Raw genomic sequence first — 23,583 nt, forward strand, 5'->3', positions numbered from 1 at the left:
TATCTGTGCTGATATCGACAATGTACTGACCCTACAATGATCTGCGTCTGGATGTCTGTGCTCACCTCGACAATGTACTGACGCTACAATGATCAGAGTGTGGATGTCTGTGTTCACCTCGTAACTGTACTGACTCTACAATGATCAGCGTGTGGATGTCTGTGCTCACCTTGACACTGTACTGACCCTACAATGATCAGAGTGTGGATGTCTGTGCTCACCTCGACAATGTACTGACCCTACAATGATCAGTGTGTGGATGTCTGTGCTCACCTCGACACTCCTACACTGACCCAACAATGATCAGAGTGTGGCTGTCTGTGCTCACATCGACTCTGTACTGACCCTACTATGATCAGAGTGTGGATGTCTGTGCTCACCTCGACACTATACTGACCCTACAATGATCAGTGTGTGGATATCTGTGCTGATATCGACACTGTACTGACCCTACAATGATCAGAGTGTGGATGTTTGTGCTCACCTCGTAACTGTACTGACCCTACAATGATCAGAGTGTGGATGTCTGTGCTCACCTCGACACTGTACTGACCCTACAACGATCAGAGTGTGGATGTCTGTGCTCACCTCGTAACTGTACTGACTCTACAATGATCAGTGTGTGGATATCTGTGCTGATATCGACACTGTACTGACCCTACTATGATCTGCGTCTGGATGTCTGTGCTCACCTCGACAATGTACTGACCCTACAATGATCAGAGTGTGGATGTCTGTGCTCACCTCGTAACTGTACTGACTCTACAATGATCAGAGTGTGGATGTCTGCTCACCTCGACAATCGTACACTGACCCTACAATGATCAGTGTGTGGATATCTGTGCAGATATCGACACTGTACTGATCCTACAATGATCTGCGTCTGGATGTCTGTGCTCACATCGACACTGTACTGACCCTACAATGATCAGCGTGCGGAGGTCTGTGCTCCTCTCGAAACCGTACTGACCCTACAACGATCAGAGTGTGGATGTCTGGGCAGATATCGACACTGTACTGACCCTACAATGATCTGCGTCTGGATGTCTGTGCTCACCTCGACAATGTACTGACCCTACAATGATCAGAGTGTGGATGTCTGTGCTCCTCTCGACACTGTACTGACCTGACAATGATCAGAGTGTGGATGTCTGTGCTCACCTCGACAATCGTACACTGACCCTACAATGATCAGTGTGTGGATATCTGTGCAGATATCGACACTGTACTGACCCTACAATGATCTGCGTCTGGATGTCTGTGCTCACCTCGACAATGTACTGACCCTACAATGATCAGAGTGTGGATGTCTGTGCTCCTCTCGACACTGTACTGACCCTACAATGATCAGAGTGTGGATGTCTGTGCTCACCTCGACACTGTACTGACCCTACAATGATCAGAGTGTGGATGTCTGTGCTCACCTCGTAACTGTACTGACCCTACAACGATCAGAGTGTGGATGTCTGTGCGCCTCTCGAAACTGTACTGACCCTACAATGATCAGAGTGTGGATGTCTGTGCTCCTCTCGACACTGTACTGACCCTACAATGATCAGAGTGTGGATGTCTGTGCTCACCTCGACACTGTACTGACCCTACAATGATCAGAGTGTGGATGTCTGTGCTCACCTCGTAACTGTACTGACTCTACAATGATCAGCGTGTGGATGTCTGTGCGCCTCTCGAAACTGTACTGACCCTACAATGATCAGTGTGTGGATGTCTGTGCTCACCTCGTCACTGTACTGAGCCTACAATGATCAGTGTGCGGATGTCTGTGCTTATATCGACAATGTACTGACCCTACAATGATCAGTGTGTGGATATCTGTGCTGATATCGACAATGTACTGACCCTACAATGATCTGCGTCTGGATGTCTGTGCTCACCTCGACAATGTACTGACCCTACAATGATCAGAGTGTGGATGTCTGTGCTCGCCTCGACAATGTACTGACCCTACAATGATCAGAGTGTGGATGTCTGTGCTCACCTCGACACTGTACTGACCCTACAATGATCAGAGTGTGGATGTCTGTGCTCACCTCGACAATGTACTGACCCTACAATGATCAGAGTGTGGATGTCTGTGCTCACCTCGTAACTGTACTGACCCTACAATGATCAGTGTGTCGATATCTGTGCAGATATCGACACTGTACTGACCCTACAATGATCAGCGTCTGGATGTCTGTGCTCACCTCGACAATGTACTGACCCTACAATGATCAGAGTGTGGATGTCTGTGCTCACCTCGTAACTGTACTGACTCTACAATGATCAGCGTGTGGATGTATGTGCTCCTCTCGAAACTGTACTGACCCTACAATGATCAGTGTGTGGATGTCTGTGCTCACCTCGACACTCCTACACTGACCCTACAATGATCAGTGTGTGGATATCTGTGCTGACATCGACACTGTACTGACCCTACAATGATCAGAGTGTGGATGTCTGTGCTCACCTAGTCACTGTACTGACCCTACAATGATCAGAGTGTGGATGTCTGTGCTCACCTCGACACTCCTACACTGACCCTACAATGATCAGTGTGTGGATATCTGTGCTGACATCGACACTGTACTGACCCTACAATGATCAGAGTGAGGATGTCTGTGCTCACCTCGACACTGTACTGACCCTACAACGATCAGAGTGTGGATGTCTGTGCTGATATCGACACTGTACTGACCCTACAACGATCAGAGTGTGGATGTCTGTGCTCACCTCGTAACTCTACTGACCCTACAATGATCAGAGTGTGGATGTCTGTGCTCACATCGACTCTGTACTGACCCTACAATGATCAGAGTGAGGATGTCTGTGCTCACATCGACACAGTACTGACCCTACAATGATCAGTGTGTGGATATCTGAGCTGATATTGACAATGTACTGACCCTACAATGATCAGTGTGTGGATATCTGTGCTGATATCGACACTGTACTGACACTACAACGATCAGAGTGTGGATGTCTCTGCTCACCTCGACAGTATACTGACCCTACAATGATCAGTGTCTGGATATCTGTGCTGACATCGACACTGTACTGACCCTACAATGATCAGTGTGTGGATGTCTGTGCTCACATCGACACTGTACTGACCCTACAATGATCTGCGTCTGGATGTCTATGTTCACCTCGTCACTGTACTGACCCTACAACGATCAGAGTGTGGATGTCTGTGCTCACCTCAACACTGTACTGACCCTACAACGATCAGAGTGTGGATGTCTGTGATCACATCAACACTGTACTGACCCTACAATGATCAGAGTGTGGATGTCTGTGCTCACATCGACACTGTACTGACCCTACAATGATCAGAGTGTGGATGTCTGTGCTCACCTCGACACTGTACTGACCCTACAAAGATCAGAGTGTGGATGTCTGTGCTCACCTCGACAATGTACTGACCGTACAATGATCAGAGTGTGGATGTCTGTGCTCACCTCGTAACTGTACTGACCCTACAATGATCAGTGTGTGGATATCTGTGCAGATGTCGACACTGTACTGACCCTACAATGATCAGTGTGTGGATGTCTGTGCTCACATCGACTCTGTACTGACCCTACAATGATCAGTGTGTGGATATCTGTGCAGATGTCGACACTGTACTGACCCTACAATGATCAGTGTGTGGATGTCTGTGCTCCTCTCGCCACTGTACTGACCCTACAATGATCAGAGTGTGGATGTCTGTGCTCACCTCGACACTGTACTGACCCTACAATGATCAGAGTGTGGATGTCCGTGCTCACCTCGACAATATACTGATTCTACAATGATCAGAGTGTGGATGTCTGTGCTCACCTCGTCACTGTACTGACCCTACAACGATCAGAGTGTGGATGTCTGTGCTCACCTCAACACTGTACTGACCCTACAACGATCAGAGTGTGGATGTCTGTGATCACATCAACACTGTACTGACCCTACAATGATCAGAGTGTGGATGTCTGTGCTCACATCGACACTGTACTGACCCTACAATGATCAGAGTGTGGATGTCTGTGCTCACCTCGACACTGTACTGACCCTACAAAGATCAGAGTGTGGATGTCTGTGCTCACCTCGACAATGTACTGACCGTACAATGATCAGAGTGTGGATGTCTGTGCTCACCTCGTAACTGTACTGACCCTACAATGATCAGTGTGTGGATATCTGTGCAGATGTCGACACTGTACTGACCCTACAATGATCTGCGTCTGGATGTCTGTGCTCACCTCGACAATCGTACACTGGCCCTACAATGATCAGTGTGTGGATGTCTGTGCTCACCTCGAATCTGTACTGACCCTACTATGATCAGAGTGTGGATGTCCGTGCTCACCTCGACAATATACTGATTCTACAATGATCAGAGTCTGGATGTCTGTGCTCACCTCGACACTGTACTGACCCTACAATGATCAGAGTGTGGATGTCTGTGCTCACTCGACACTGTACTGACCCTACAATGATCAGAGTGTGGATGTCTGTGCTCACCTCGACACTGTACTGACCCTACAATGATCAGAGTGTGGATATCTGTGTTCACCTCGACACTGTACAGACCCTACAATGATCAGTGTGTGGATATTTGTGCTGATATCGACACTGTACTGACCCTACAATGATCAGAGTGTGGATGTCTGTGCTCACCTCGACACTATACTGACCCTACAATGATCAGTGTGTGGATATATGTGCTGATATCGACACTGTACTGACCCTACAATGATCAGAGTGTGGATGTTTGTGCTCACCTCGTAACTGTACTGACTCTACAATGATCAGCGTGTAGATGTCTGTGCAGATATCGACACTGTACTGACCCTACAATGATCTGCGTCTGGATGTCTGTGCTCACCTCGACAATGTACTGACCCTACAATGATCAGAGTGTGGATGTCTGTGCTCATCTCGATACTGTACTGACCCTACAATGATCAGAGAGTGGATGTCTGTGCTCACCTCGACACTGTACTGACCCTACAACGATCAGAGTGTGGATGTCTGTGATCACATCGACACTGTACTGACCCTACAATGATCAGAGTCTGGATGTCTGTGCTCACCTCGACACTGTACTGACCCTACAATTATCAGACTGTGGATGTCTGTGCTCACCTCGACACTGTACTGACCCTACAACGATCAGAGTGTGGATGTCTGTGATCACATCGACACTGTACTGACCCTACAATGATCAGAGTCTGGATGTCTGTGCTCACCTCGACACTGTACAGACCCTACAAAGATCAGAGTGTGGATGTCTCTGCTCACCTCGACACTGTACTGACCCTACAATGATCAGTGTGTGGATATATGTGCTCACCTCGACACTGTACAGACCCTACAAAGATCAGAGTGTGGATGTCTCTGCTCACCTCGACACTGTACTGACCCTACAATGATCAGAGTCTGGATGTCTGTGCTCACCTCGACACTGTACAGACCCTACAAAGATCAGAGTGTGGATGTCTCTGCTCACCTCGACACTGTACTGACCCTACAATGATCAGCGTGTGGATGTCTGTGCTCACCTCGTAACTGTACTGACCCTACAATGATCAGCGTGTGGATGTCTGTGCGCCTCTCGAAACTGTACTGACCCTACAATGATCAGAGAGTGGATGTCTGTGCTCACCTCGACACTGTACTGACTCTACAATGATCAGTGTGTGGATATCTGTGCTGATATCGACAATGTACTGACCCTACATTGATCAGTGTGTGGATATCTGTGCTGATATCGACAATGTACTGACCCTACAATGATCAGTGAGTGGATATCTGTGCTGATATCGACAATGTACTGACCCTACAATGATCAGAGTGTGGATGTCTGTGCTTATATCGACAATGTACTGACCCTACAATGATCTGCGTCTGGATGTCTGTGCTCACCTCCACAATGTACTGACCCTACAATGATCAGCGTGTGGATATCTGTGCTCACCTCGACACTGTACTGACCCTACAATGATCAGCGTGTGGATGTCTGTGCTCACCTCGACTCTGTACTGACCCTACAATGATCAGAGTGTGGATGTCTGTGCTCACCTCGACAATGTACTGACCCTACAATGATCAGAGTGTGGATGTCTGTGTTCACCTCGTAACTGTACTGACTCTACAATGATCAGCGTGTGGATGTCTGTGCTCACCTCGACAATGTACTGACCCTACAATGATCAGAGTGTGGATGTCTGTGCTCACCTCGTAACTGTACTGACCCTACAATGATCAGAGTGTGGCTGTCTGTGCTCACATCGACTCTGTACTGACCCTACTATGATCAGAGTGTGGATGTCTGTGCTCACCTCGACAATATACTGATTCTACAATGATCAGCGTCTGGATGTCTGTGCTCACCTCGACACTCTACTGACCCTACAATGATCAGAGTGTGGATGTCTGTGCTCACCTCGACACTATACTGACCCTACAATGATCAGAGTGTGGATGTCTGTGCTGATATCGACACTGTACTGACCCTACAATGATCTGCGTCTGGATGTCTGTGCTCACCTCGACAATGTACTGACCCTACAATGATCAGAGTGTGGATGTCTGTGCTCATCTCGATACTGTACTGACCCTACAATGATCAGAGAGTGGATGTCTGTGCTCACCTCGACACTGTACTGACCCTACAATGATCAGAGTGTGGATGTCTGTGATCAGATCGACACTGTACAGACCCTACAATGATCAGAGTGTGGATGTCTGTGCTCACCTCGACACTATACTGACCCTACAATGATCAGTGTGTGGATATCTGTGCTGATATCGACACTGTACTGACCCTACAATGATCAGAGTGTGGATGTCTGTGCTCACCTCGTAACTGTACTGACTCTACAATGATCAGCGTGTAGATGTCTGTGCAGATATCGACACTGTACTGACCCTACAATGATCTGCGTCTGGATGTCTGTGTTCACCTCGACACTGTACTGACCCTACAATGATCAGAGTGTGGATGTCTGTGCTCACCTCGACACTCTACTGACCCTACAATGATCAGTGTGTGGATGTCTGTGCTCACCTCGACAATGTACTGACCCTACAATGATCAGCGTCTGGATGTCTGTGCTGATATCGACACTGTACTGACCCTACAATGATCTGCGTCTGGATGTCTGTGCTCACCTCGTAAATGTACTGACCCTACAATGATCAGAGTGTGGATGTCTGCTCACCTCGACAATCGTACACTAACCCTACAATGATCAGAGTGTGGATGTCTGCTCACCTCGACAATCGTACACTAACCCTACAATGATCAGTGTGTGGATGTCTGTGCTCACCTCGACAATGTACTGACCCTACAATGATCAGCGTCTGGATGTCTGTGCTGATATCGACACTGTACTGACCCTACAATGATCTGCGTCTGGATGTCTGTGCTCACCTCGTAAATGTACTGACCCTACAATGATCAGAGTGTGGATGTCTGCTCACCTCGACAATCGTACACTAACCCTACAATGATCAGAGTGTGGATGTCTGCTCACCTCGACAATCGTACACTGACCCAACAATGATCAGAGTGTGGCTGTCTGTGCTCACATCGACTCTGTACTGACCCTACAATGATCAGAGTCTGGATGTCTGTGCTCACCTCGACACTGTACTGACCCTACAATGATCAGAGTGTGGATGTCTGTGCTCACCTCGACACTGTACTGACCCTACAATGATCAGCGTGTGGATGTCTGTGCTCACATCGACACAGTACTGACCCTACAATGATCAGTGTGTGGATATCTGAGCTGATATTGACAATGTACTGACCCTACAATGATCAGTGTGTGGATATCTGTGCTGATATCGACACTGTACTGCCCTACAATGATCAGAGTGTGGATGTCTGTGCTCACATCGACACTGTACTGACCCTACAATGATCAGAGTCTGGATGTCTGTGTTCACCTCGTCACTGTACTGACCCTACAACGATCAGAGTGTGGATGTCTGTGCTCACCTCGACACTCCTACACTGTCCCTACAATGATCAGTTTGTGGATGTCTGTGCTCACCTCAACACTGTACTGACCCTACAACGATCAGAGTGTGGATGTCTGTGATCACATCAACACTGTACTGACCCTACAATGATCAGAGTGTGGATGTCTGTGCTCACCTCGACACTGTACTGACCCTACAATGATCAGAGTGTGGATGTCTGTGCTCACCTCGACACTGTACTCTCCCTACAATGATCAGTGTGTGGATATCTGTGCAGATGTCGACACTGTACTGACCCTACAATTATCAGTGTGTGGATGTCTGTGCTCACATCGACTCTGTACTGACCCTACAATGATCAGTGTGTGGATGTCTGTACTGATATCGACACTGTACTGACCCTACAATGATCAGAGTGTGGATGTCTGTGCTCACCTCGACAATCGTACACTGACCCTACAATGATCAGTGTGTGGATATCTGTGCAGATATCGACTCTGTACTGACCCTACAATGATCAGCGTGTGGATGTCTGTGCTCCTCTCGAAACTGTACTGACCCTACAATGATCAGTGTGTGGATGTCTGTGCTCACCTCGTCACTGTACTGACCCTACAATGATCAGAGTGTGGATGACTGTGCACACCTCGACAATCGTACACTGGCCCTACAATGATCAGTGTGTGGATGTCTGTGCTCACCTCGAATCTGTACTGACCCTACAATGATCAGAGTGTGGATGTCCGTGCTCACCTCGACACTGTACTGACCCTACAATGATCAGAGTGTGGATGTCCGTGCTCACCTCGACACTGTACTGACCCTACAATGATCAGTGTGTGGATGTCTGTGCTCACCTCGAATCTGTACTGACCCTACAATGATCAGAGTGTGGATGTCTGTGCTCACCTCGACACTGTACTGACCCTACAATGATCAGCGTGTGGATGTCTGTGCTGAACTCGACACTGTACTGACCCTACAATAATCAGCGTGTGGATGTCTGTGCTCCCCTCGACACTCCTACACTGACCCTACAATGATCAGTGTGTGGATATCTGTGCTAATATCGACACTGTACTGACCCTACAATGATCAGAGTGTGGATATCTGTGCTGATATCGACACTGTACTGACCCTACAATGATCAGAGTGTGGATGTCTGTGCTGATATCGACTCTGTACTGACCCTACAATGATCAGAGTGTGGATGTCTGTGCTCACATCGACTCTGTACTGACCCTAAAATGATCAGAGTGTGGATGTCTCTGCTCACCTCGACAGTGTACTGACCCTACAATGATCAGAGTGTGGATGTCTGTGCTCACCTAGTCACTGTACTGACCCTACAATGATCAGAGTGTGGATGTCTGTGCTCACATCGACACAGTACTGACCCTACAATGATCAGTGTGTGGATATCTGAGCTGATATTGACAATGTACTGACCCTACAATGATCAGAGTGTCGATGTCTGTGCTCACCTCGACACTGTACTGACCCTACAATGATCAGAGTGTGGATGTCTGTGCTCACCTAGTCACTGTACTGACCCTACAATGATCAGAGTGTGGATGTCTGTGCTCACATCGACACAGTACTGACCCTACAATGATCAGTGTGTGGATATCTGAGCTGATATTGACAATGTACTGACCCTACAATGATCAGAGTGTGGATGTCTGTGCTCACCTCGATAATCGTGCACTGACCCTACAATGATCAGAGTGTGGATGTCTGTGATCACATCAACACTGTACTGACCCTACAATGACAAGAGTCTGGATGTCTGTGCTCATCTTGACTCTGTACTGAACTTACTATGATCAGAGTGTGGATGTCTGTGCTCACCTCGAAACTGTACTGACCCTACAATGATCAGACTGTGGATGTCTGTGCTCACCACGACACTATACTGACCCTACAATGATCAGTGTGTGGATATCTGTGCTAATATCGACACTGTACTGACCCTACAATGATCAGTGTGTGGATGTCTGGGCTCACATCGACTCTGTACTGACCCTACAATGATCAGAGTTTGGATGTCTGTGCTCACATTGACACTATACTGACCCTACAATGATCAGAGTATGTTTCTCTGTGCTCACATCGACACTGTACAGACCCTACAAAGATCAGTGTGTGTATGTCTGTGCTCACCTCGACACTGTACTGACCCTACAATGATCAGCGTGTGGATGTCTGTGCACTCCTCGACACTGTACTGACCCTACAATGATCAGTGTGTGGATGTCTGTGCTCACCTCGACACTCTACTGACCTGACAATTATCATTGTGTGGATATCTGTGCTGATATCGACACTGTACTGACCCTACAACGATCAGAGTGTGGATATCTGTGCTCACATCGACACTGTACTGACCCTACAATGATCAGAGTGTGGATGTCTGTGTTCACCTCGACAATGTACTGACACTATAACGATCAGATTGTGGATGTCTGTGCTCACATCGACACTGTACTGACCCTACAATGATCAGAGTGTCGATGTCTGTGCTCACATCGACTCTGTACTGACCGTACAATGATCAGAGTGTGGATGTCTGTGCTCACCTCGACACTGTACAGACCCTACAATGATCAGCGTCTGGATGTCTGTGCTCACCTCGTAACTGTACTGACTCTACAATGATCAGCGTGTGGATGTCTGTGCTCCTCTCGAAACTGTACTGACCCTACAATGATCAGCGTGTGGATGTCTGTGCTCACATCGACACTGTACTGACCTGACAATTATCATTGTGTGGATATCTGTGCTGATATCGACACTGTACTGACCCTACAATGATCAGAGTTTGGATGTCTGTGCTCACCTCGACACTGTACTGACCCTACAATGATCAGTGTGTCGATGTCTGTGCTCACCTCGACACTGTACTGACCCTACAATGATCAGAGTGTGGATATCTGTGCTCCTCTCGACACTGTACTGACCCTACAATGATCAGAGTGTGGATGTCTGTGTTCACCTCGACAATGTACTGACCCTACAATGATCAGAGTGTGGAAGTCTGTGCTCACATCGACACTGTACTGACCCTACAATGATCAGAGTGTGGATGTCTGTGTTCACCTCGACAATGTACTGACACTATAACGATCAGATTGTGGATGTCTGTGCTCACATCGACACTGTACTGACCCTACAATGATCAGAGTGTCGATGTCTGTGCTCACATCGACTCTGTATTGACCGTACAATGATCAGAGTGTCGATGTCTGTGCTCACATCGACTCTGTATTGACCCTACAATGATCAGAGTGTGGATGTCTGTGCTCACATCGACACTGTACTGACCCTACAATGATCATTGTGTGGATATCTGTGCTGATATCGACACTGTACTGACCCTACAATGATCAGTGTGTCGATGTCTATGCTCACATCGACACTGTACTGACCCTACAATGATCAGAGTGTGGATGTCTGTGCTCATCTCGATACTGTACTGACCCTACAATGATCAGTGTGTCGATGTCTGTGCTCACATCGACACTGTACTGACCTGACAATTATCATTGTGTGGATATCTGTGCTGATATCGACACTGTACTGACCCTACAATGATCAGCGTGTGGATGTCTGTGCTCACATCGACACTGTAGTGACCCTACAATGATCAGTGTGTGGATGTCTGTGCTCACCTCGACACTGTACTGACCCTACAATGATCAGAGTGTGGATGTCTGTGCTGATATCGACACTGTACTGACCCTACAATGATCAGTGTGTGGATGTCTGTGCTCACCTCGACACTGTACTGACCCAACAATGATCAGAGTGTGGATGTCTGTGCTCACCTCGACACTGTACTGACCCTACAATGATCAGTGTGTGGATATCTGTGCTGATATCGACACTGTACTGACCCAACAATGATCAGAGTGTGGATGTCTGTGCTCACCTCGACACTGTACTGACCTGACAATTATCATTGTGTGGATATCTGTGCTGATATCGACACTGTACTGACCCTACAACGATCAGAGTGTGGATGTCTGTGCTCACATCGACACTGTACTGACCCTACAATGATCAGAGTGTGGATGTCTGTGTTCACCTCGACAATGTACTGACACTATAACGATCAGATTGTGGATGTCTGTGCTCACATCGACACTGTACTGACCCTACAATGATCAGAGTGTCGATGTCTGTGCTCACATCGACTCTGTACTGACCGTACAATGATCAGAGTGTGGATGTCTGTGCTCACCTCGACACTGTACAGACCCTACAATGATCAGCGTCTGGATGTCTGTGCTCACCTCGTAACTGTACTGACTCTACAATGATCAGCGTGTGGATGTCTGTGCTCCTCTCGAAACTGTACTGACCCTACAATGATCAGCGTGTGGATGTCTGTGCTCACCTCGTAACTGTACTGACTCTACAATGATCAGCGTGTGGATGTCTGTGCTGTTCTCGAAACTGTACTGACCCTACAATGATCAGCGTGTGGATGTCTGTGCTCACATCGACACTGTACTGACCTGACAATTATCATTGTGTGGATATCTGTGCTGATATCGACACTGTACTGACCCTACAATGATCAGAGTTTGGATGTCTGTGCTCACCTCGACACTGTACTGACCCTACAATGATCAGTGTGTCGATGTCTGTGCTCACCTCGACACTGTACTGACCCTACAATGATCAGAGTGTGGATGTCTGTGCTCACCTCGTAACTGTACTGACTCTACAATGATCAGAGTCTGGATGTCTGTGCTCCTCTCGACACTGTACTGACCCTACAATGATCAGAGTGTGGATGTCTGTGTTCACCTCGACAATGTACTGACCCTACAATGATCAGAGTGTGGAAGTCTGTGCTCACATCGACACTGTACTGACCCTACAATGATCAGAGTGTGGATGTCTGTGTTCACCTCGACAATGTACTGACACTATAACGATCAGATTGTGGATGTCTGTGCTCACATCGACACTGTACTGACCCTACAATGATCAGAGTGTCGATGTCTGTGCTCACATCGACTCTGTATTGACCGTACAATGATCAGAGTGTCGATGTCTGTGCTCACATCGACTCTGTATTGACCCTACAATGATCAGAGTGTGGATGTCTGTGCTCACATCGACACTGTACTGACCTGACAATTATCATTGTGTGGATATCTGTGCTGATATCGACACTGTACTGACCCTACAATGATCAGTGTGTCGATGTCTATGCTCACATCGACACTGTACTGACCCTACAATGATCAGAGTGTGGATGTCTGTGCTCATCTCGATACTGTACTGACCCTACAATGATCAGTGTGTCGATGTCTGTGCTCACATCGACACTGTACTGACCTGACAATTATCATTGTGTGGATATCTGTGCTGATATCGACACTGTACTGACCCTACAATGATCAGCGTGTGGATGTCTGTGCTCACATCGACACTGTAGTGACCCTACAATGATCAGTGTGTGGATGTCTGTGCTCACCTCGACACTGTACTGACCCTACAATGATCAGTGTGTGGATGTCTGTGCTCACCTCGTAACTGTACTGACTCTACAATGATCAGCGTCTGGATGTCTGTGCTCACCTCGACAATGTACTGACCCTACAATGATCAGAGTGTGGATGTCTGTGCTCACCTCGACACTGTACTGACCCAACAATGATCAGAGTGTGGATGTCTGTGCTCACCTCGACACTGTACTGACCCTACAATGATCAGTGTGTGGATATCTGTGCTGATATCGACACTGTACTGACCCAACAATGATCAGAGTGTGGATGTCTGTGCTCACCTCGACACTGTACTGACCTGACAATTATCATTGTGTGGATATCTGTGCTGATATCGACACTGTACTGACCCTACAACGATCAGAGTGTGGATGTCTGTGCTCACATCGACACTGTACTGACCCTACAATGATCAGAGTGTGGATGTCTGTGTTCACCTCGACAATGTACTGACACTATAACGATCAGATTGTGGATGTCTGTGCTCACATCGACACTGTACTGACCCTACAATGATCAGAGTGTCGATGTCTGTGCTCACATCGACTCTGTACTGACCGTACAATGATCAGAGTGTGGATGTCTGTGCTCACCTCGACACTGTACAGACCCTACAATGATCAGCGTCTGGATGTCTGTGCTCCTCTCGAAACTGTACTGACCCTACAATGATCAGCGTGTGGATGTCTGTGCTCACCTCGTAACTGTACTGACTCTACAATGATCAGCGTGTGGATGTCTGTGCTCCTCTCGAAACTGTACTGACCCTACAATGATCAGCGTGTGGATGTCTGTGCTCACCTCGTAACTGTACTGACTCTACAATGATCAGCGTGTGGATGTCTGTGCTCACATCGACACTGTACTGACCTGACAATTATCATTGTGTGGATATCTGTGCTGATATCGACACTGTACTGACCCTACAATGATCAGAGTTTGGATGTCTGTGCTCACCTCGACACTGTACTGACCCTACAATGATCAGAGTGTGGATGTCTGTGCTCACCTCGTAACTGTACTGACTCTACAATGATCAGAGTCTGGATGTCTGTGCTCCTCTCGACACTGTACTGACCCTACAATGATCAGAGTGTGGATGTCTGTGTTCACCTCGACAATGTACTGACCCTACAATGATCAGAGTGTGGAAGTCTGTGCTCACATCGACACTGTACTGACCCTACAATGATCAGAGTGTGGATGTCTGTGTTCACCTCGACAATGTACTGACACTATAACGATCAGATTGTGGATGTCTGTGCTCACATCGACACTGTACTGACCCTACAATGATCAGAGTGTCGATGTCTGTGCTCACATCGACTCTGTATTGACCGTACAATGATCAGAGTGTCGATGTCTGTGCTCACATCGACTCTGTATTGACCCTACAATGATCAGAGTGTGGATGTCTGTGCTCACATCGACACTGTACTGACCTGACAATTATCATTGTGTGGATATCTGTGCTGATATCGACACTGTACTGACCCTACAATGATCAGTGTGTCGATGTCTATGCTCACATCGACACTGTACTGACCCTACAATGATCAGAGTGTGGATGTCTGTGCTCATCTCGATACTGTACTGACCCTACAATGATCAGTGTGTCGATGTCTGTGCTCACATCGACACTGTACTGACCTGACAATTATCATTGTGTGGATATCTGTGCTGATATCGACACTGTACTGACCCTACAATGATCAGCGTGTGGATGTCTGTGCTCACATCGACACTGTAGTGACCCTACAATGATCAGTGTGTGGATGTCTGTGCTCACCTCGACACTGTACTGACCCTACAATGATCAGAGTGTGGATGTCTGTGCTCACATCGACACTGTACTGACCCTACAATGATCAGTGTGTGGATGTCTGTGCTCACCTCGTAACTGTACTGACTCTACAATGATCAGCGTCTGGATGTCTGTGCTCACCTCGACAATGTACTGACCCTACAATGATCAGAGTGTGGATGTCTGTGCTCACCTCGACACTGTACTGACCCAACAATGATCAGAGTGTGGATGTCTGTGCTCACCTCGACACTGTACTGACCCTACAATGATCAGTGTGTGGATATCTGTGCTGATATCGACACTGTACTGACCCAACAATGATCAGAGTGTGGATGTCTGTGCTCACCTCGACACTGTACTGACCTGACAATTATCATTGTGTGGATATCTGTGCTGATATCGACACTGTACTGACCCTACAACGATCAGAGTGTGGATGTCTGTGCTCACATCGACACTGTACTGACCCTACAATGATCAGAGTGTGGATGTCTGTGTTCACCTCGACAATGTACTGACACTATAACAATCAGATTGTGGATGTCTGTGCTCACATCGACACTGTACTGACCCTACAATGATCAGAGTGTCGATGTCTGTGCTCACATCGACTCTGTACTGACCGTACAATGATCAGAGTGTGGATGTCTGTGCTCACCTCGACACTGTACAGACCCTACAATGATCAGCGTCTGGATGTCTGTGCTCACCTCGTAACTGTACTGACCCTACAATGATCAGAGTGTGGATGTCTGTGCTCACCTCGACACTGTACTGACCCTACAATGATCAGCGTGTGGATGTCTGTGCTCACCTCGTAACTGTACTGACTCTACAATGATCAGCGTGTGGATGTCTGTGCTGTTCTCGAAACTGTACTGACCCTACAATGATCAGCGTGTGGATGTCTGTGCTCACATCGACACTGTACTGACCTGACAATTATCATTGTGTGGATATCTGTGCTGATATCGACACTGTACTGACCCTACAATGATCAGAGTTTGGATGTCTGTGCTCACCTCGACACTGTACTGACCCTACAATGATCAGTGTGTCGATGTCTGTGCTCACCTCGACACTGTACTGACCCTACAATGATCAGAGTGTGGATGTCTGTGCTCACCTCGTAACTGTACTGACTCTACAATGATCAGAGTCTGGATGTCTGTGCTCCTCTCGACACTGTACTGACCCTACAATGATCAGAGTGTGGATGTCTGTGTTCACCTCGACAATGTACTGACCCTACAATGATCAGAGTGTGGAAGTCTGTGCTCACATCGACACTGTACTGACCCTACAATGATCAGAGTGTGGATGTCTGTGTTCACCTCGACAATGTACTGACACTATAACGATCAGATTGTGGATGTCTGTGCTCACATCGACACTGTACTGACCCTACAATGATCAGAGTGTCGATGTCTGTGCTCACATCGACTCTGTATTGACCGTACAATGATCAGAGTGTCGATGTCTGTGCTCACATCGACTCTGTATTGACCCTACAATGATCAGAGTGTGGATGTCTGTGCTCACATCGACACTGTACTGACCTGACAATTATCATTGTGTGGATATCTGTGCTGATATCGACACTGTACTGACCCTACAATGATCAGTGTGTCGATGTCTATGCTCACATCGACACTGTACTGACCCTACAATGATCAGAGTGTGGATGTCTGTGCTCATCTCGATACTGTACTGACCCTACAATGATCAGTGTGTCGATGTCTGTGCTCACATCGACACTGTACTGACCTGACAATTATCATTGTGTGGATATCTGTGCTGATATCGACACTGTACTGACCCTACAATGATCAGCGTGTGGATGTCTGTGCTCACATCGACACTGTAGTGACCCTACAATGATCAGTGTGTGGATGTCTGTGCTCACCTCGACACTGTACTGACCCTACAATGATCAGAGTGTGGATGTCTGTGCTCACATCGACACTGTACTGACCCTACAATGATCAGTGTGTGGATGTCTGTGCTCACCTCGTAACTGTACTGACTCTACAATGATCAGCGTCTGGATGTCTGTGCTCACCTCGACACTGTACTGACCCAACAATGATCAGAGTGTGGATGTCTGTGCTCACCTCGACACTGTACTGACCCTACAATGATCAGTGTGTGGATATCTGTGCTGATATCGACACTGTACTGACCCAACAATGATCAGAGTGTGGATGTCTGTGCTCACCTCGACACTGTACTGACCTGACAATTATCATTGTGTGGATATCTGTGCTGATATCGACACTGTACTGACCCTACAACGATCAGAGTGTGGATGTCTGTGCTCACATCGACACTGTACTGACCCTACAATGATCAGAGTGTGGATGTCTGTGTTCACCTCGACAATGTACTGACACTATAACGATCAGATTGTGGATGTCTGTGCTCACATCGACACTGTACTGACCCTACAATGATCAGAGTGTGGATGTCTGTGCTCACCTCGACACTCCTACACTGACCCTACAATGATCAGTGTGTGGATGTCTGTGCTGATATCGACACTGTACTGACCCTACAATGATCAGTGTGTGGACGTCTGTGCTCACATCGACTCTGTACTGGCCGTACAATGATCAGTGTGTGGATATCTGTGCTGATATCGACACTGTACTGACCCTACAATGATCAGAGTGTGGATGTCTGTGCTCACCTCGACACTGTACTGACCCTACAATGATCAGAGTGTGGATGTCTGTGCTCACCTCGACTCTGTACTGACCCTACAATGATCAGAGTGTGGATGTCTGTGCTCACCTCGATACTGTACTGACTCTACAATGATCAGAGTGTGGATGTCTGTGCTCACCTCGATACTGTACTGACCCTACAATGATCAGAGTGTGGGTGTCTGTGCTAACGGCGACTCTGTGCTGCCCCTACAATGATCAGAGTGCGGATGTCTGTGCTCACCTCGACACTGTACTGACCCTACAATGATCAGAGTGTGGATGTCTGTGCTCACCTCGACACTCTATTGACCCTGCGACCTACAGACTCACTAGTCAATGGCTCTACAACTGATCTTCTCTGTGTTATTTTATTTCTTTTCATAGTTTTTATTCTTTCGCGCTTCATTTGTTTGATCGTCTTTGTTTCCTCATCGTTCCGGGTTGTGTCGTGTGCTGTGAGTGATCACGGCCTTTCCGTGAGCATGATTGTTTCTGGCAAAGTTTTTCTACAGAATTGTATTGCCATTACCTCCTCCTTGGCTGTGTTTTTACAAGACGGTTGACCCCAGTTATTATCAATACTCTTCAGAGATAGCCTGCCTGGCATCAGTGGTCTCATAACCAGGACTTGTGATCTGCACCGGCTGTTCGGACGGCCTCCCGCCACCTGCTCCCGTTGCTTCACATGGCCCTGATCGTTGGCTGAGCAGATGCCTACCTTGCCCCAGGTGACCTCCAGGCTAGTGGAGCACCTTGTATCTCCCTTGGTAGAGCCATGTCCCCAGCACCAAGCCTTTGTTTATGTAGTTTCCATAAATTCTGTTGTATTTATTGATTTTCTGGTAAATGCTGGCAAGGAAATGAATTTCAAGGTAGAATACATACTTTGGTAAAATATTTGACTTTGACCTTGCACTCTGCCTTTCTTCTCGTTGGAGGTCAGGACCATGTCGCTGAAGCTGCAGACCAGTAACATCACCAACAAGAACGATCCCCGGTCCATCAACTCGAGGGTCTTCATTGGGAATCTCAACACAGCGGTGGTGAAGAAATCTGACGTGGAGACCATCTTTGGACAGTACGGCAAGGTGGTGGGCTGCTCTGTTCACAAGGGTTATGCCTTCGTGCAGTACACAAACGAGAGGACGGCACGCGTGGCGGTGGCAGGGGAGAATCGGCGGGTCCTCGCCGGACAGACGCTCGGTAAGACTGACGGGATTGGGAGATTAGGGAGCTGTCAGCTTCCAGCCCCAGGGCAGTGACCCTGTCCAAAACATGAGGAATCCTGGGAATGTTTTCATTGACTACATGGGACAATAAACTCACTGCCCTCTCCATTAGAGTGCATCACAGCCTGAAACACTCACTGCCCTCTCCATTAGAGAGTATCACAGCCTACTCACTGCCCTCTCCATTAGAGAGCATCACAGCCTAAACACTCACTGCCCTCTCCATTAGAGAGCATCACAGCCTACTCACTGCCCTCTCCATTAGAGAGCATCACAGCCTAAACACTCACTGCCCTCTCCATTAGAGAGTATCACAGCCGAAACACTCACTGCCCTCTCCATTAGAGAGTATCACAGCCGAAACACTCACTGCCCTCTCTACCAGAGTATCACAGCCTAAACACTCACTGCCCTCTCCATTAGAGGGTATCACAGCCTGAAACACTCACTGCCCTCTCCATTAGAGAGTATCACAGCCTAAACACTCACTGCCCTCTCTACCAGAGAGTATCACAGCCGAAACACTCACTGCCCTCTCTACCAGAGTATCACAGCCTAAACACTCACTGCCCTCTCCATTAGAGAGTATCACAGCCTGAAACACTCACTGCCCTCTCCATTAGAGAGTATCACAGCCTGAAACACTCACTGCCCTCTCTATCAGAGAGTATCGCAGCCTAAACACTCACTGCCCTCTCCATTAGAGAGTATCGCAGCCTAAACACTCACTGCCCTCTCCATTAGAGAGCATCACAGCTTAAACACTCACTGCCCTCTCCATTAGAGAGTATCGCAGCCTAAACATTCACTGCCCTCTCCATTAGAGAGTATCACAGCCTAAACACTCACTGCCCTCTCTACCAGAGAGTATCACAGCCGAAACACTCACTGCCCTCTCTACCAGAGTATCACAGCCTAAACACTCACTGCCCTCTCCACTCGAGAGTATCACAGCCTAAACACTCACTGCCCTCTCCATTAGAGAGTATCACAGCCTAAACACTCACTGCCCTCTCTACCAGAGAGTATCACAGCCGAAACACTCACTGCCCTCTCTACCAGAGTATCACAGCCTAAACACTCACTGCCCTCTCTACCAGAGAGTATCACAGCCGAAACACTCACTGCCCTCTCCATTAGAGAGTATCACAGCCTGAAACACTCACTGCCCTCTCCACTCGAGAGTATCACAGCCTAAACACTCACTGTCCTCTCCATTAGAGAGTATCACAGCCGAAACACTCACTGCCCTCTCCATTAGAGAGTATCACAGCCGAAACACTCACTGCCCTCTCCATTAGAGAGTATCACAGCCTAAACATTCACTGCCCTCTCCATCAGAGAGTATCGCAGCCTAAACACTCACTGCCCTCTCCATTAGAGAGTATCACAGCCTAAACATTCACTGCCCTCTCCATCAGAGAGTATCGCAGCCTAAACACTCACTGCCCTCTCCATTAGAGAGTATCACAGCCTGAAACACTCACTGCCCTCTCCATTAGAGAGTATCACAGCCTGAAACACTCACTGCCCTCTCCATTAGAGAGTATCGCAGCCTAAACATTCACTGCCCTCTCCATTAGAGAGTATCACAGCCTAAACACTCACTGCCCTCTCTACCAGAGAGTATCACAGCCTAAACACTCACTGCCCTCTCTACCAGAGTATCACAGCCTAAACACTCACTGCCCTCTCCATTAGAGAGTATCACAGCCTAAACACTCACTGCCCTCTCTACCAGAGTATCACAGCCTAAACACTCACTGCCCTCTCCATTAGAGAGTATCACAGCCTAAACACTCACTGCCCTCTCCATTAGAGAGTATCACAGCCTGAAACACTCACTGCCCTCTCCACTCGAGAGTATCACAGCCTAAACACTCACTGCCCTCTCCATTAGAGAGTATCACAGCCTAAACACTCACTGCCCTCTCTACCAGAGAGTATCACAGCCGAAACACTCACTGCCCTCTCTACCAGAGTATCACAGCCTAAACACTCACTGCCCTCTCCATTAGAGAGTATCACAGCCTAAACACTCACTGCCCTCTCTACCAGAGAGTATCACAGCCGAAACACTCACTGCCCTCTCTACCAGAGTATCACAGCCTAAACACTCACTGCCCTCTCCATTAGAGAGTATCACAGCCTGAAACACTCACTGCCCTCTCCACTCGAGAGTATCACAGCCTAAACACTCACTGTCCTCTCCATTAGAGAGTATCACAGCCTAAACACTCACTGCCCTCTCCATTAGAGAGTATCACAGCCGAAACACTCACTGCCCTCTCCATTAGAGAGTATCACAGCCTGAAACACTCACTGCCCTCTCCATTAGAGAGTATCGCAGCCTAAACACTCACTGCCCTCTCTACCAGAGAGTATCACAGCCGAAACACTCACTGCCCTCTCTACCAGAGTATCACAGCCTGAACACTCACAGCCTTCTCCACGAGAGTGCTTCACACTCTGGTGCTGTTCCTCCAGAGGGAAGAGATCTTTGGTCCATGAGACATGGGAGTAGAGTTGAGCCATTCTACCATTCCGTCATGGCTGATTTATTGTCCCTCTGAATCCCATTTCCCTGCCTTCCCCCTTTCATCTTTGACTTTATCAAAAATCTCTCCAACCTCTGGATTAAGTTTACAGCTGGGGAGAAGAAGGGGAGAGGGTTTGAGGAGAATGTGGGAAGAGTGAGAGAGGCAGGGAGCAGGCAGATAGCTGGGAAGATGGAGCGTGTCAGAGAGAGGAGGAGAGGCAAGTCGAGTGATGTGTGGTGAACGGTGAGAAGAAAATTGGTGGGGAGAATATAGAGAGAGGTGGGGAGAAGAGAGCGTGAGGGGAAGAGGGAGAGAGTTGGGGAAGGGAGAGGTGGGAGGAACAGAATGAGATGGGGAGTGATGGGGAGAAGAGTCAGAGTTGGGGAGAACAGAGAGGGAGGGTAGAAGGGAGGGGAAGTCAAAGGGGGGGAGGTGAAGAAAAATCGGGAGAGGGTGGAAGGAAAAAAGAGAAATGAGGTGGAGTTGGGCACTGGGAGAAGGGGAGAGGAAGTTGAGGAGGAGAGAGACAGACAGAGTTGTGTGAAGAACAGGGTGAGGCATGGAGCAGTCCAGAGAGGGAGAAAGAGGGAGAGAAGGGAAAGGGTGAGAGAAGGAAAGCTGAGGCAAGAAAAAGTTGGAGGGAGAGAGAGAGAGACAAGGAGAAGTGAGTTAGAGGTGTGGAGTGGGAGAAGGTGAAATGAAGAAAAGAGATCGGGGAGGTAGGGAGAAGGGAAAAGTGGGAGAGAGGCAATGTGGAGAGAAGAGGGAGAGAGGAGTTGAAGAGAAGGAAGCAGGGAGAGGAGGGAGCTGAGATGTGGATTAGAGAGAAAATGGAGAATAGGGAGGGAGGCGGGGAGAAGAGGAGACAGAGAGAAAGAGGAGGTAAGACAAGGGGTAGGTAGCGGAGGGGGGAGGGTGCCGATGAGTGGAGGGTGGGAGAGAAGAAGAAAGATGGAGCTGGGGAGGGGCAATGGAATTAGTTAGAAGACGGAGGTTTGGGAGAAGAGGAGGGGTGGGTGGGGAGTGGTTGAAGGAAGGAGAGAGGTGAGTACAGTGAGAGGTGGAGAGTAGTGGGTGAAGAGAGAGAGAGGTGGGAGAGAGGAGAATGGCAGAAATTGTTCTAATGCTTTCACCACCAACAATCTATTCACCTGTTTTCAAGTTGTGAGATCTTCCTCTCATGGCTGCTCCTGCCCCTGGCACTCGCCCAGGGGTTAGACATCCCCCTCGTGTGAGTGACTACACTACTGATGTGCCTCTTGGACTCTGGGATATCCTGGGGTTAGGAAAGGTGGCTAGAAAAATGCAAGTAAACCTCTGACTGAGCAATTGGGACATGCCAAATCCACTGGGAGATGGAATAACCTACAAATCCTGGTTTGGGGATGAAATACCGGACTCGAATGAAAACCACTGCAACAGTTCTCCAAGGTCAAGTGATGGGAATTCCCTCTTTCCTCCTCACATTCCCCGGACACGGCCCGGAAGACCAGACTTTTCCTGCGATCTTGTGTTTTATTTTCCATTTTATTTATTTAGAGATAGGGAAGGGAACAGGCCTTTTCAGCCCAATGGCTCGCACCACCCAGAAACCCACCTATTTAACCCTGGCCTAATCTCGGGATAATTTCCAATGACCAATGAACCTACTAACCAGAACATCTTTGGACTGTGGGAGGAAACCCACACGTCACCGGGAGAGCGTACAAGCAGGCAGTGGCAGGAATTGAACTCTGAACTCTGACATTCTGACCTGTAACATCGCCGTGCCAACCACCATGGACCAAGTGAGGAAATCCTTGTCTG

General features: G+C 48.1%; 1 protein-coding gene across 4 annotated transcripts in view; it reads left to right on the top strand.

Moving 5' to 3' along the window:
* raly (RALY heterogeneous nuclear ribonucleoprotein) overlaps nucleotides 1–23,583 on the top strand; it is a 228,721-nt gene that overhangs the window by 157,258 nt on the left and 47,880 nt on the right. For 3 of the 4 annotated variants that reach the window (XM_059978797.1, XM_059978794.1, XM_059978795.1), the window contains exon 2: nucleotides 18,947–19,211. In XM_059978797.1, coding sequence (XP_059834780.1) covers nucleotides 18,956–19,211 — 256 coding nt within the window. In that variant the 5' untranslated portion in view covers nucleotides 18,947–18,955. The remainder of the gene's footprint in view (nucleotides 1–18,946; nucleotides 19,212–23,583) is intronic. The other variant, XM_059978796.1, reaches the window with a different exon arrangement.

This window comes from Hypanus sabinus, chromosome 9 (genome assembly GCF_030144855.1).
Source record: "Hypanus sabinus isolate sHypSab1 chromosome 9, sHypSab1.hap1, whole genome shotgun sequence".
Lineage (NCBI taxonomy): Eukaryota > Metazoa > Chordata > Chondrichthyes > Myliobatiformes > Dasyatidae > Hypanus > Hypanus sabinus.